Source organism: Palaemon carinicauda, chromosome 31, assembly GCF_036898095.1.
Source record: "Palaemon carinicauda isolate YSFRI2023 chromosome 31, ASM3689809v2, whole genome shotgun sequence".
In the NCBI taxonomy this organism is placed as follows: Eukaryota; Metazoa; Arthropoda; class Malacostraca; order Decapoda; family Palaemonidae; genus Palaemon; species Palaemon carinicauda.
Genome location: NC_090755.1, coordinates 63,117,849 through 63,131,505, shown reverse-complemented (window position 1 = coordinate 63,131,505; position 13,657 = coordinate 63,117,849). Strand labels below are relative to the sequence as shown.

Here is a 13,657-nt window from a genome sequence, read left to right as displayed (position 1 = left end):
ATATATATATATATATATATATATATTGTGTGTATAAACATATATAGGGTATATACACACATACTGTATATGTATGTTTCTGGAGAGAGAGAGAGAGAGAGAGAGAGAGAGAGAGAGAGAGAGAGAGAGAGAGAGAGAGAGAGAGAGAGAGAGAAAGGGGTCTTTCTTCGGAATATTTTCTTTCGATTATTTTAACCAAAAATTACAAACATCTGAGTTTTATACAACTCCCGTATAATATTATATGGTTCTATACTTCTCTTATGTGACACTATATCTTTCATAAAGTTAGAAACTCTAAGTTCTCTCTCTCTCTCTCTCTCTCTCTCTCTCTCTCTGCCGAAAGAAGTGGGGTGATAAATTAATTGTTCTTTACGGTGAAACGGACGGGGTATTGTATCCCATTTGCTTGCATGTAATGTACCAAAAGCTCAGTTCAAATTCTTTTGAATATTTTCATTCCTCGCCAAGGGCAAGATCAAAGTAAAATTCGCCGATGCCAATTGCTATCAGATTCAATTTTCTTCGGTTATTATTTCATCAAAGAGAGATATGGAAAAAAAGACCTCAAAAGATCCAGTGTTTGATCTAATTAAACCACAAGAGAAGTTGTCTATCTTGATTACCAGGTTAGCAACATTCCGAGTTGCACTTGACTCTTGCATCGCCAGCAATGTTATCTATCAGCTGTTGCATCGACCTTTGCCTTAGCCGGCAAGCAGCAGGTGAGGTATATAGGCTGGACAGTCACTGTTTTCGGCACATCACAATGAAGGTGTTAGTCTTGTGCGCTATTGTGGCTCTGGCCGCCGCTGGTGAGTACTCCTTACTAGTTTCAGAGACAAATATTCCTTCATTTTATACAGTACTTGACATCAACTATGTCAAAATGTCTTCATAAGTAAGGCCTTGTATTTGAATAGATAAAATATGCTATGATTAGTGTCATGATAAACGACAATTTTGAATAATATTCTTTGTTCAACAGTTATGCTTTCCTTACAGTTTGAGAAATTATAAACAAAAAATTAAGCACCATCTTGTAGGTTTTCATTTTCAACATGCAGAGGATATAACCGGAACTGGGAATTTATCAATAAAACATGAAGTTTTCTGTGTCGGACCTTTTTCTCGGGCATATCTTGTGGTTTTTTTTTATATATTTATTCATACATTCTTCCTTCTTTGCTGTAACTATATATGCTCTCTTTAAATTGAAGATCTGTAAAGGATAGGGAGAAAGGTATGAGAAAGAAAATTCTTATTATACTAATCAAGATATATTGTTTAGATTTTGTCAAACTCCATTATGTGAGTCCTCTCAGAAGAGAGAAGCTATCAGAGAATTTTATAGTGCAAACAAGTCATATTTTGAAATGAATTAGAAGTTTCCTTGTATTATTTCCTCAGATGTCCCCTTGGCAAAAAGGCAACAGGATGTGAACCACTTGCTGTGGAAGATCTATGATCACCTCCATTTTGACGACCTAAAAGGATATGCATCATCGTTTGATCCTGAGGCAGACACCTCAATTTACAAGGATGGAGGTGAAGCCGCCCATCGCCTTGCTAAGGAATTCAAGGACCACAGACTGCTAGAGCAGCACCACTGGTTCTCTCTCTTCAACGAACGTCAGAGGGAAGAAGCTCTTATGCTGTTTGATGTGTTTATGCAGTGCAAGGACTGGGACTGTGCTGTTCACAATGCTGCTTACTGGCGAGAACACATGAATGAAGGAGAGTTTGTGTATGCCGTTTACACTGCTGTTATTCACTCTGATCTTGGACATGGTATCGTCCTCCCTCCTCTGTATGAGGTTACTCCTCACATGTTCACAAACAGTGAAGTTATCCAGAAGGCTTACACTGCAAAAATGACAAATCAACCAGGCAATTTCCACATGGAATTCACTGGCACTAAGAAGAACAAGGAACAGCGTGTGGCCTATTTTGGAGAGGATATCGGTATGAATGTGCATCACGTTACATGGCATATGGATTTCCCCTTCTGGTGGGAAGACAAATATGGACATCATTTAGACCGCAAGGGAGAACTCTTCTTCTGGGTACATCATCAGTTGACTGTTCGCTTTGACAATGAACGTCTCTCCAACCATTTGGATATGGTAGATGAACTTCAATGGGATAAGCCAGTAGAAGAAGGCTTTGCTCCACATACTATCTATAAATATGGAGGTGAATTCCCTGCTCGTCCTGATCACATCCACTTTGAAGACGTTGATGGAGTAGCTCGAGTTCGTGACATGATCATCACGGAGACTCGTATTCATGATGCTATTGCTCATGGATATATCACTGATAAGGATGGTAAAGTCATTGACATCATGAATGACAGCGGCATTGATAAACTTGGAGACATTATTGAATCATCTATGTACAGTCCCAATGTACAGTATTATGGTGCTCTCCATAACATGGCTCACATGATGCTTGGGCGTCAAGGAGACCCTCATGGAAAATACAACATGCCTCCAGGCGTAATGGAACACTTTGAAACCGCCACCCGTGATCCCACATTCTTCAGACTTCATAAATACATGGACAACATCTTTAAGGAACACAAAGATTCCCTTCCTCCCTACACTCATGATGACCTGGATTTCCCTGGTGTTGACATTGAGAGTGTGGGTGTTGAAGGAGAGCTCAAGACCTACTTTGAGCACTTTGAGTTTGATCTGCGTAATGCTGTAGACAGTGCAGAGGGTATTGCCGAAATTGACCTCAAAGCTCATGTTGACCGCCTCAACCACAATGACTTCTCCTTTGTTGCTGATGTCAAAAATAATAATGGAGCTGAAGTCCTTGGTACTTTCCGTGTCTACCTGTGCCCAGATTATGACAGCAATGGTGAAAAGTTTGATTACACCACTGGCCATTGGCACTGTATTGAAATGGACAAGTTCTGGAAAAAATGTGAGTATTGCCTTCAAGTCATTTTAGAAATAAAGGATGATCAGGAATAGAAAATATTCAATAATATTATGATTATAATAGGTTTATTCTAACAAAACTGTATATGCTGCAAATGTATTTTTTTCTATAAATGTATTTTTTTTTAGCTATTAATGCAAATTTTTTTTGTGTGTGACAGTGGCTCCTGGAGTTAATCACATTGTAAGGAAGTCAAGCGAATCTTCAGTGACAGTTCCTGATGTACCAAGCTTCCAGTCACTCATCGATGCTGCTGATAGTGGTAGCTTTGATATGCACGAATTCGAAAGGTCCTGTGGTATCCCTAACAGGATGCTGTTGCCCCAGGGAACGAAGGACGGTATGGAATTCTCCCTCTGGTTGGCTGTTACTGATGGCAAACACGATTTGACACATGCTGATGATGACTCCGAGCATGGCGGTACCCACGCCCTCTGCGGTGTTCACGGAGAAGTGTATCCCGACAAGCGCCCCATGGGCTTCCCACTGGACCGCAGCATCCCAGACAGACGTGTCTTTGACGAGACCACAAACATCAAATTCGCTCATGTTAAAGTTTTCCACGACGGTCACCATCATTAACTGATGTCAGACATTTCAATTAACTATCATCAGTGATAGTCTTTTGAATATATGACAGTTGGTATTATGTCAAATTTCAAAATTAAAGCCTGCTTTAATTCAATTGTAAATTGATATTCAACTTAATAAATGATAAAAATCTTAATTCAATTTTCATAACCCGTATAGCATGAATGAAACCCATAGTTTCATATGAAAATAATTCATGAAAGTTAGAATAAGAGAACAATTGATGTATCACAGTTGATATTATTGACTAAATTATTATATAATAAAAGATAGGAGGTCCTCAACCTCAGTATATCAAGCGAAGAGGGCCGTCTTCTGTGCTTGATGTCGTGGAAGAAGTGTGTCTTCACTCGGAGCCACTCTATTCCTAATTGGAAAATTCTTACTTCATCTAAATAGCCAGCCTTCTGCTTTTGACTCAAGAAGTCAATTAAAAGCATGGATTTTAAAAAGCTGTTGTGAGAAATATCTAATATCTAAGAGAAGGAAAAGTGAGCCGCTAGTATTCCTATTAAATGTGCACAATCATATAGCTTATAATGGGGGTAACTAAACGAGATAAAGTTGGACAAGGCAAATTGATAGAAGAGGAAGACTCCAAGAGGAAGAATTACAAGGCAAATTAATTGAAGAGAAAGCCTCCAAGAGGAAGAATTACAAGTCATATTGACGGAAGAAAAAGACTCCAAGAGAAAATATGACAACGCAAATTGATAGAAGAGAAAGACTCCAAGAGAAAGAATGACAAGACAAATTGGTGGAAGAGAAAGACTCCCAATAGGAAGAATTACAAGGCAAATAGATTGAAGAGAGAGTCTCCAAGAGGAACAATTGCAAGGTAAATTGAATGAAGAAAAAGACTCTAAGAGAAAGATTGACAAAGCAAATTGATGAAAGAGAAAAACTCCAAGAGAAAGAATGACAAGGCAAATTGATGGAAGAGAAAGACTCCAAGAGGAAGAATGACAAGGCAAATTGATGGAAGAGAAAGACTCCAAGAGAAAGAAAAACAAGGCAAATTGATGGAAGAGAAAGACTCCAAGAGGAAGAATGACAAGGCAAATTGATTGAATAGAAATTATCCAAGAGGAACAATTACAAGGCAAATTCATGGAAGAGAAAGCCTCCAAGAGGAAGAATTACAAGGCAAATTGATTGCAGAGAAAGCCTCCAAGAGGAATAATTATAAGAGAAATTGATGGAAGAATAGGATTCCAAGAGAATGAATGACAAGGCAAATTGATGGAAGAGAAATATTCCAAGAGAAAGAATGACAAGGCACATTAACGGAAGAGAAGGACTCCAAGAGGAAAAATTACAAGGCAAATTGATTGAAGAGAAAGCCTGCAAAAGGAAGAATTACGAGGAAAATTGATTGAAGAGAAACACTGAAAGAGGAAGAATTGCAAGGTAAATTGATGGAAGAAAAAGACTCAAAGAGGAAGAATTACAAGGCAAATTGATGGAAGAGAAAGATTCCAAGAGGAAGAATCATAAGACAAATTGGTTGAATAGAAATACTCCAAGAGGAAGAATTACAAGAGACAAATTGATTGCAGAGAAAGACTCAAAGAGGAAGAATTACAAGGCAGATTGATGGAAGAGAAAGACTCAAAGAGAAAGAATTACAAGGCAAATTGATGGAAGAAAAAGACTCCAAGAGAAAGAATAACAAGGAAAATTGATGGAAGACAAAGACTTCAAGAGAAGGAATGACAAGGCAAATTGATGAAAGAAAAAGACTTCAAGAGAAAGAATTACAAGGCAAATTGATGGAAGAAAAAGACTCCAAGAGAAGGAATGACAAGGCAAATTGATGGAAGAGAAAGACTCCAAGAGGAAGAATTACAAGACAAATTGATTGAAGAAAAGAATACAAGAGGAAGAATTGCAAGACATATTGATAAAAGAGAAAGTCTCAGAGAGGAATAATGACAAGTCAAATTGATGGAAGAGAAAGCCTCCAAGAGGAAGAATTACAAGAAAAAATGATTGAAGAGAAACACTGAAAGAGGAAGAATTGCAAGGTAAATTGATGGAAGAAAAAGACTCCAAGAGGAAGAATGACAAGGCAAATTGATGGAAGAGAAAGATTCCAAGAGAAAGAATTACAAGGCAAATTGATGGAAGAAAAAGACTCCAAGAGAAAGAATTACAAGGCAAATTGATGGAAGACAAAGACTCTAAGAGGAAGAATTACAAGGCAAATTGATTAAAGAAAAGACTCCAAGAGGAAGAATTGCAAGGCATATTGATTGAAGAGAAATTCTCCAATAGGAAGAATTACAAGGCAAATTGATTGAAGAAAAAGACTCCAAGAGTAAGAATGACAAGGAAAATTGATGGAAGAAATAGACTCCAAGAGAAAGAATGACCAGACAAATTGATTTAAGAGAAAGACTCCAAGAGGAAGAAAAACAAGGCAAATTGATGGAAGAGAAAGACTCTAAGAGGAAGAATGACAAGGCAAATTGATGAAAGAAAAAGACTTCAAGAGAAAGAATTACAAGGCAAATTGATGGAAGAAAAAGACTCCAAGAGAAAGAATGACAAGGCAAATTGATGAAAGAGAAAGACTCCAAGAGGAAGAATTACAAGACAAATTCATTGAAGAGAAAGAATACAAGAGGAAGAATTGCAAGACATATTGTTAGAAGAGAAAGACTCAGAGAGGAAGAATGACAAGTCAAATTGATGGAAGAGAAAGACTCGAAGAGGAAGAATTACAAGAAAAAATGATTGAAGAGAAAGACTCAAAGAGGAAGAATTGCAAGGCAGATCGATGGAAGAGAAAGACTCAAAGAGGAAGAATGACAAGGCAAATTGATTGAAGAGAAAGACTCCAATAGGAAGAATTACAAGGCAAATTAATGGAAGAAAAATACTCAAAGGGAAAGAATGAAAAGGCAAATTGATGGAAGATAAAGACTCTAAGAGGAAGAATTACAAGACTAATTGGTTGAAGAGAAAGACTCCAAGAGAAAGAATTAGAAGAAAAATTGATTGAAGAGAAAGACTCCAAGAGGAAGAATGACAAGGCAAATTGATTGAAGAGAAAGACTCCAAGAGGAAGATTTACAAGGCAAATTGATTGAAGATAAAGTGTCCAAGAGGAAGAATTACTAGACAATTGATGAAAGAGATAGTCTCCAAGAGACAGTTTCCATTTATGAGACTGTGCTTCACGGGACAAGACATAGTTTGGTCCACGTAGTGTAAGGTTGCACGACCAGCGCGCACTCTTCCACTGTAAATATTACATGCAGAGCTTTGCGGTGTCTCATCGACGCCATAGCTACAACCACTTCATAGGAAGCCTCCTCCTTAACCCTAGTTACCACCACCTTTTAACGTGCTGCCCAGCCTCTGCTAACTGTTAATAATGTTACAGTGGTGTTTTCTGCTATTCACACCTCGTTGCTGAACGGGTTCGTGGACCCAGTGAACTCTATGACCTGAACTCGTAAGTGCAAATGTAATATTTCCGTTTATACGAAACTCAGCAGATATCCCAAATCACAAAACAATTTTTTTATTGTGGGTTCCTACATGTAGAGTATTATATATCTGCTAACGTACGTGATCTGTAAAAAATTACATCTAAATAATTAGATGCGCACACACACAGATTCAACCCTTCCCACCCTTTCCCCTTTCCTAGGTACAACCTACTGTTTCAGAAATTTGTGGGAGACTATGGTTTCCAAGTGTACCTCACGGGGTACCCCATCTCACTTAGATATGACTGCTCCTTCTCCCCCTGTAACTCAGCATGACAGGAAAGGAATATATATTTACATGCAGCCAGACATTTGCTATTTATTATATAGGGGAGTATATATATATATATATATATATATATATATATATATATATATATATATCATCATTATCATTATTTGTTTCTAGTTCACTTAGGACAAAGGCCTCAAACATGTCCTTCCACTCCCGTTTGTTTATGGTCTTTCTATGCTTGTCTATACCCAAAAATCTTCGTAGCTCGTCAATTCATTGTCTTTTTATCTTTCCCCTGCTTCGTTTGCAATCTCTTGGGACCCATTCTGTTATTCTTTTTCACTCTTTATTATATGTCATTTTCATTATTTGTCTTGCTTCCGTCCATTTCTTATTCTTACTAGTTAGAATATCCTTTACTTTAGTTTACTCTCTTATCAATGTTCCTCTTTATGTCTCTTAGTGTTAATCCCATTATTATTCTTTAAATTGCTCTTTGAGTTGTAACAATCTTATATTCTAAGGATTTGGGAAGGCTCCAAGTTTCTGGTGGATAAGTTAATAATGGTAGGACCACCTGATTAAATAATTTTCTTTATAGAGAGAGTGGCATTTTATGTCTCATAATCTCAGTTTGTTTACTAAACAATCCCCATTCCATGCTTATCCTTTTTATTTCGTGTTCTTGTCCTTGGGAAACAGCTACTGTCCATCCTAAGTATGTATATTCTTTAACAATCTCTTGAGTTTTTTCCAAAACCCTTATTTGTTGTCTCTCTTCTTTTTCATTACACATAATCTCAATTTTACTCATATTCATTTTCAGTACTACATTTTTGCTTTCTCTATTCAAATCTTCTATCATTTACAATTCCTCCCGTGATTCACAAAATAGAACTATGTCAGATGTTAATCTTAAGTTGTTAAGGTATTCCCAAATAATGTTAATTCCAATGTTTTCCTAATGTAAATTTTTAAGATCTACTTCTAGGCATGCTGTGATTAATTTAGTTAAGATGGAGTTTCCCTTTCTAACCCCTTACTCAATTGGAATTTTCTTAATATCTTTGTGTAGTTTTAGGATTGCTGTACTTTCCCATATAGATATATTCAAGTTTTATAACTTAGGATTCATCTATTCCTTGTCTTTAAATGGCTTTCATTACTGCTAAAGTTTAGACAAAATCAAAAGCTTCCACATCGTTTATAAATACCCTACATAGTGTATGATAATTCTAATAGTTTTGATAATGTTAATGCTTTTGATAATTAATCATACTCTGTTGATTTTTATAATAGCTTGTACCAACCGTGTGTCACACGATCGTACATAGAAACTACATTTCATTTTGTGTATATATTATGCTTGTATCTTCGCTCTCCTCTCGCACTAATAAGAACCTGAAATAACATGTCTGTTTTTCTCACCGTTAACTGTTAACCGGTGCGGTGTCGGTTTGAACAGGAAATTGCCTGTTATCTTTTGTATGCCCTTTTTCCCTGGAGTGTTTGTATGTAAAAACGAGTGTTCTGTAATAAAGTTACTCAGTTGCTTTCATCCTGCCTTTGAGTCACAACCTTCTCTCAGCTTGTCACATTGGTGAGCCTGGAGCGACTTGCTCCTCCTTCCTCCCCCCCCCCCCTCTCAGCGTTACTATGACGCCCTCAAAGCATACCTTCTGCAGCAGTACTCGCCGTCGCGAGCCGCCTGTATAGCAAAGCTTTTTCAGCTCTCTCAACAACCGTTGGGGGACCAAAGGGCTTCGCTCACCCTCGGGGAAATGACCAGTATCACTCGCCTGCAACCTGCCGCAGACGGCTCTCCTCGTGAGGTTAACCTACTTCGTGCCCTTCGGGTAAGCCGTTTACCCAAACCTGTACGCGCTGCCATACCCGATGTCGACAGATTACCCATAAAGGACTTGATGACCAAAGCCGACGCCCTTATGGACAGCCACTTCACGACCTTCAAGACATCCATCAACGCCTCCACTCCTGACGAAGAGGACACCTATTCAACTTCAACCGAAGCTGACGTGATTGCCGTAGGACACACACACCTGTGAATGCCGTAGGACACATACGCCTACCCCGTGACGAGCCGGAGCGGCAACAAAACCACCCATCATCCACCACTCGCTCGTGCCCCAACCAACGACTTCTACAGCCACTCACTGCCGCTCATCGGCCGCAGTTTTGCTACTACCACTCCAGATCAGGGCGCCCTATTTAACATGTACAGTATGTCATTTTTAGGGGGGGGGCCATGTTCCAACCGTGTGTCACACGATCGTACATAGTAACAACATTTCATTTTGTGTATATATTATGCTTGTATCTTCGCTCTCCCCTCGCACTAATAAGAACCTGAAATAACATGTCTGTTTTTCTCACCATTAACTGTTAACCAGTGCAGTGTCGGTTTGAACATGAAATTGCCTGTTATGTTTTTTATGGGTTTTTTGCCTGGAGTCTATATATATAAAAGAGTGTGTCTGTAATAAAGTTACTCACTTGCTTTCATCCTGCCTTTGAGTCACAACCTTCTCTCGGCTTGTCACAAGCTATTTAATCGCATGGATATGGCGAGTTGTTGAATGCCCACTTCTAATTCCTGACTGCTCCCTTGGTTGATTAGTCTAGCTGTGTTTCTATTCCGCGTAATATGATCTTTTTAAACTTTTAAATATTACTTAGAGTAAAATTACTGAGCGGTAATTTCTCAGGTCTATTGTTTAAATTTTTTTAATTTATATATATATATATATATATTATGTGTGTATATATACAGTAGTATATATATACATATACACACACACACACACATATATATATATATATGTGTGTGTGTGTGTGTGCAGAGAGAGAGAGAGAGAGAGAGAGAGAGAGAGAGAGAGAGAGAGAGAGAGAGAGGTGGGGGGAAGGTCTTTCATCCCAATAGTTTTCTTTCGATTATTTTAGTGGCTTGTCTCTTCATTATCAACCGAAATATTACAATCATTTGATTTTCATACAGCTCCCGTTTAGTCCCATATAATGTTATATGGTTCTATACTTTTGTTATGTGAAACTATATCTTTCATAAAGGAAGAAACTCTCTCTCTCTCTCTCTCTCTCTCTCTCTCTCACGGTCGAAAGAAGATGAATTAATTGTTTTTTATGGTGAAACGGACGGGGCATTGTATAACATTTGCTTCCATGTACCAGAAGCCCAGTTTAAATAATTTTGAATATTTTCATTCCTCGCAAAGGGAAAGATCAAAGTAAATTCGCCGATGCCAGTTGCTATCACATTCAATTTTCTTGGGTTGAATTTTTCTTCAAAGAGAGATATGGAAAAAAAGGCCTCAAAAGATCCAGAGTTTGATCTAATTAAACCACAAGAGAAGTTGTCTATCTTGATTACCAGGTTAGCAACAACCTGAGTTGCACTTGACTCTTGCATCGCCAGCAATGTCTTCTATCACCTGTTGCATCGACCTTTGCCTTAGCCGGCAAGCAGCAGGTGAGGTATATAGGCTGGACAGAGTCACTGTTTTCGGCACATCACAATGAAGGTGTTAGTCTTGTGCGCTATTGTGGCTCTGGCCGCCGCTGGTGAGTACTCCTTACTAGTTTCAGAGACAAATATTCCTTCATTATATACAATACCTGACATCAACTATGTCAAAATGTCTTCATAAGTAAGGCCTTGTATTTGAATAGATTCAATATACTATGATTAGTGTCATGATAAACGACAATTTTGAATAATATTCTTTGTTCAACACTGTTATACTTTCCTTACAGTTTGAGAAATTATAAACAAAAAATTAAGCACCATCTTGTAGGTTTTCATTTTCAACATGCAGAGGATATAATCGGAACTGAGAATTTATCAATAAAACATGAAGTTTTTCTGTGTCGGACCTTTTTCTCGGGCATATCTTTTGTTTTTTGTTTTTTTATTTATCTGTAAAGGACAGGGAGAAATATATGAGAAAGAAAATTCTGATTATACTAATCAAGATATATTGTTTAGATTTGTCAAACTCCATTATGTGAGTCCTCTCAGAAGAGAGAAGTTGCAAATAAGTCTCAATTTGAAATGAATGAGAAATTTCCTTGTATTATTTCCTCAGATGTCCCTTTGGCAAAAAGGCAACAGGATGTGAACCACTTGCTGTGGAAGATCTATGATCACCTCCATTTTGACGACCTAAAAGGATATGCATCATCGTTTGATCCTGAGGCAGACACCTCAATTTACAAGGATGGAGGTGAAGCTGTCCATCGGCTAGCCAAAGAATTCAAGGACCACAGACTGCTAGAGCAGCACCACTGGTTCTCTCTCTTCAACGAACGTCAGAGGGAAGAAGCTCTTATGCTGTTTGATGTGTTTATGCAGTGCAAGGACTGGGACTGTGCTGTTCACAATGCTGCTTACTGGCGAGAACACATGAATGAAGGAGAGTTTGTGTATGCCGTTTACACTGCTGTTATTCACTCTGATCTTGGACATGGCATCGTCCTCCCTCCTCTGTATGAGGTTACTCCTCACATGTTCACAAACAGTGAAGTTATCCAGAAGGCTTACACGGCAAAAATGACAAATCAACCAGGCAATTTCCACATGGAATTCACTGGCACTAAGAAGAACAAGGAACAGCGTGTGGCCTATTTTGGAGAGGATATCGGTATGAATGTGCATCACGTTACATGGCATATGGATTTCCCCTTCTGGTGGGAAGACAAATATGGACATCATTTAGACCGCAAGGGAGAACTCTTCTTTTGGGTACATCATCAGTTGACTGTTCGCTTTGACAATGAACGTCTCTCCAACCATTTGGATATGGTAGATGAACTTCAATGGGATAAGCCAGTAGAAGAAGGCTTTGCTCCACACACTATCTATAAATATGGAGGTGAATTCCCTGCTCGTCCTGATCACATCCACTTTGAAGACGTTGATGGAGTAGCTCGAGTTCGTGACATGATCATCATGGATAGCCGTATTCATGATGCTATTGCTCATGGATATATCACTGATAAGGATGGTAAAGTCATTGACATCATGAATGACAGCGGCATTGATAAACTTGGAGACATTATTGAATCATCTATGTACAGTCCCAATGTTCAGTATTATGGTGCTCTCCATAACATGGCTCACATGATGCTTGGGCGTCAAGGAGACCCTCATGGAAAATACAACATGCCTCCAGGTGTAATGGAACACTTTGAAACCGCCACCCGTGATCCCACATTCTTCAGACTTCATAAATACATGGATAACATCTTTAAGGAACACAAAGATTCCCTTCCTCCCTACACTCATGAGGACCTGGATTTCCCTGGTGTTGAGATTGAGAGTGTGGGTGTTGAGGGAGAGCTCAAGACTTACTTTGAGCATTATGAGTTTGATCTGCGTAATGCAGTAGACAGTGCAGAGGGTATTGCAGAAATTGACCTCAAAGCCCATGTTGACCGCCTCAACCACAATGACTTCTCCTTTGTTGCTGATGTCAACAATAATAATGGAGCTGAAGTCCTTGGTACTTTCCGTGTCTTCTTATGCCCAGATTATGACAGCAATGGTGAAAAGTTTGATTACACCAATGGTCATTGGCACTGCATTGAAATGGACAAGTTCTGGAAGAAATGTGAGTATTGCCTTCAAGTCATTTTAGAAATATACATCATATTCATAAATAGAAAATGTTCAATAATATTATGATTATAATATGTTTTTTTCTAACAAAACTGTATATACTGCAAATATATTTTTCTATAAATTCTAGTTATTAATGCAAATTTTTTTTGTGTGACAGTGGCTCCTGGAGGTAATCACATTGTAAGGAAGTCAAGCGAATCTTCAGTGACAGTTCCTGATGTACCAAGCTTCCAGTCACTCATCGATGCTGCTGATAGTGGTAGCTTTGATATGCACGAATTCGAAAGGTCCTGTGGTATCCCTAATAGGATGCTGTTGCCCCAGGGAATGAAGGACGGTATGGAATTTTCCGTCTGGTTGGCTGTCACTGATGGCAAACACGATTTGACACATTCTGACGATGACTCCGAGCATGGCGGTACCCACGCCCTCTGCGGTGTTCACGGGGAAATGTATCCCGACAAGCGTCCCATGGGCTTCCCATTGGACCGCAGCATCCCAGACAGACGTGTCTTTGACGAGACCACAAACATCAAATTCGCTCATGTTAAAGTTTTCCACGACGGTCACCATCATTAAGTGATGTCAGACGTTTCAATTTACTGTCATCAGGGATAATTTTTTGAAAATATGACAATTGATATTATGTCAAAATTCAAAATTAAAGCCTACTTTAATTTCATTGTGAATTGATATCAAATTTAATAAATATAAAAAAAATCA

At 38.5% G+C, this 13,657-nt stretch overlaps 2 protein-coding genes across 2 annotated transcripts; both read left to right on the top strand.

Moving 5' to 3' along the window:
* Positions 1 to 674: 674 nt before the first annotated feature.
* LOC137624444 (hemocyanin B chain-like) lies at positions 675 to 3,679 on the top strand. Its single transcript, XM_068355210.1, has 3 exons — positions 675 to 815; positions 1,411 to 2,934; positions 3,113 to 3,679. Exons 1-3 carry the CDS (start codon positions 770 to 772, stop codon positions 3,532 to 3,534), a joined length of 1,992 nt encoding a protein of 663 aa, XP_068211311.1. The 5' UTR covers positions 675 to 769; the 3' UTR covers positions 3,535 to 3,679.
* Positions 3,680 to 10,726: 7,047 nt separating this feature from the next.
* On the top strand, positions 10,727 to 13,657 carry LOC137624443 (hemocyanin B chain-like). Its single transcript, XM_068355209.1, has 3 exons — positions 10,727 to 10,875; positions 11,400 to 12,923; positions 13,092 to 13,657. Exons 1-3 carry the CDS (start codon positions 10,830 to 10,832, stop codon positions 13,511 to 13,513), a joined length of 1,992 nt encoding a protein of 663 aa, XP_068211310.1. The 5' UTR covers positions 10,727 to 10,829; the 3' UTR covers positions 13,514 to 13,657.

What these genes read in the sequence shown, in the direction of transcription:
- LOC137624444 (XM_068355210.1), top strand. Translation starts at nt 770, where the DNA reads ATGAAGGTGTTAGTCTTGTGCGCTATTGTGGCTCTGGCCGCCGCTG. An exon ending in TGTGGCTCTGGCCGCCGCTG is followed by an intron (nt 816 to 1,410) that starts GTGAGTACTCCT and finishes TTATTTCCTCAG; the next exon opens with ATGTCCCCTTGGCAAAAAGG. An exon ending in GGACAAGTTCTGGAAAAAAT is followed by an intron (nt 2,935 to 3,112) that starts GTGAGTATTGCC and finishes TGTGTGTGACAG; the next exon opens with TGGCTCCTGGAGTTAATCAC.
- LOC137624443 (XM_068355209.1), top strand. Translation starts at nt 10,830, where the DNA reads ATGAAGGTGTTAGTCTTGTGCGCTATTGTGGCTCTGGCCGCCGCTG. An exon ending in TGTGGCTCTGGCCGCCGCTG is followed by an intron (nt 10,876 to 11,399) that starts GTGAGTACTCCT and finishes TTATTTCCTCAG; the next exon opens with ATGTCCCTTTGGCAAAAAGG. An exon ending in GGACAAGTTCTGGAAGAAAT is followed by an intron (nt 12,924 to 13,091) that starts GTGAGTATTGCC and finishes TTTGTGTGACAG; the next exon opens with TGGCTCCTGGAGGTAATCAC.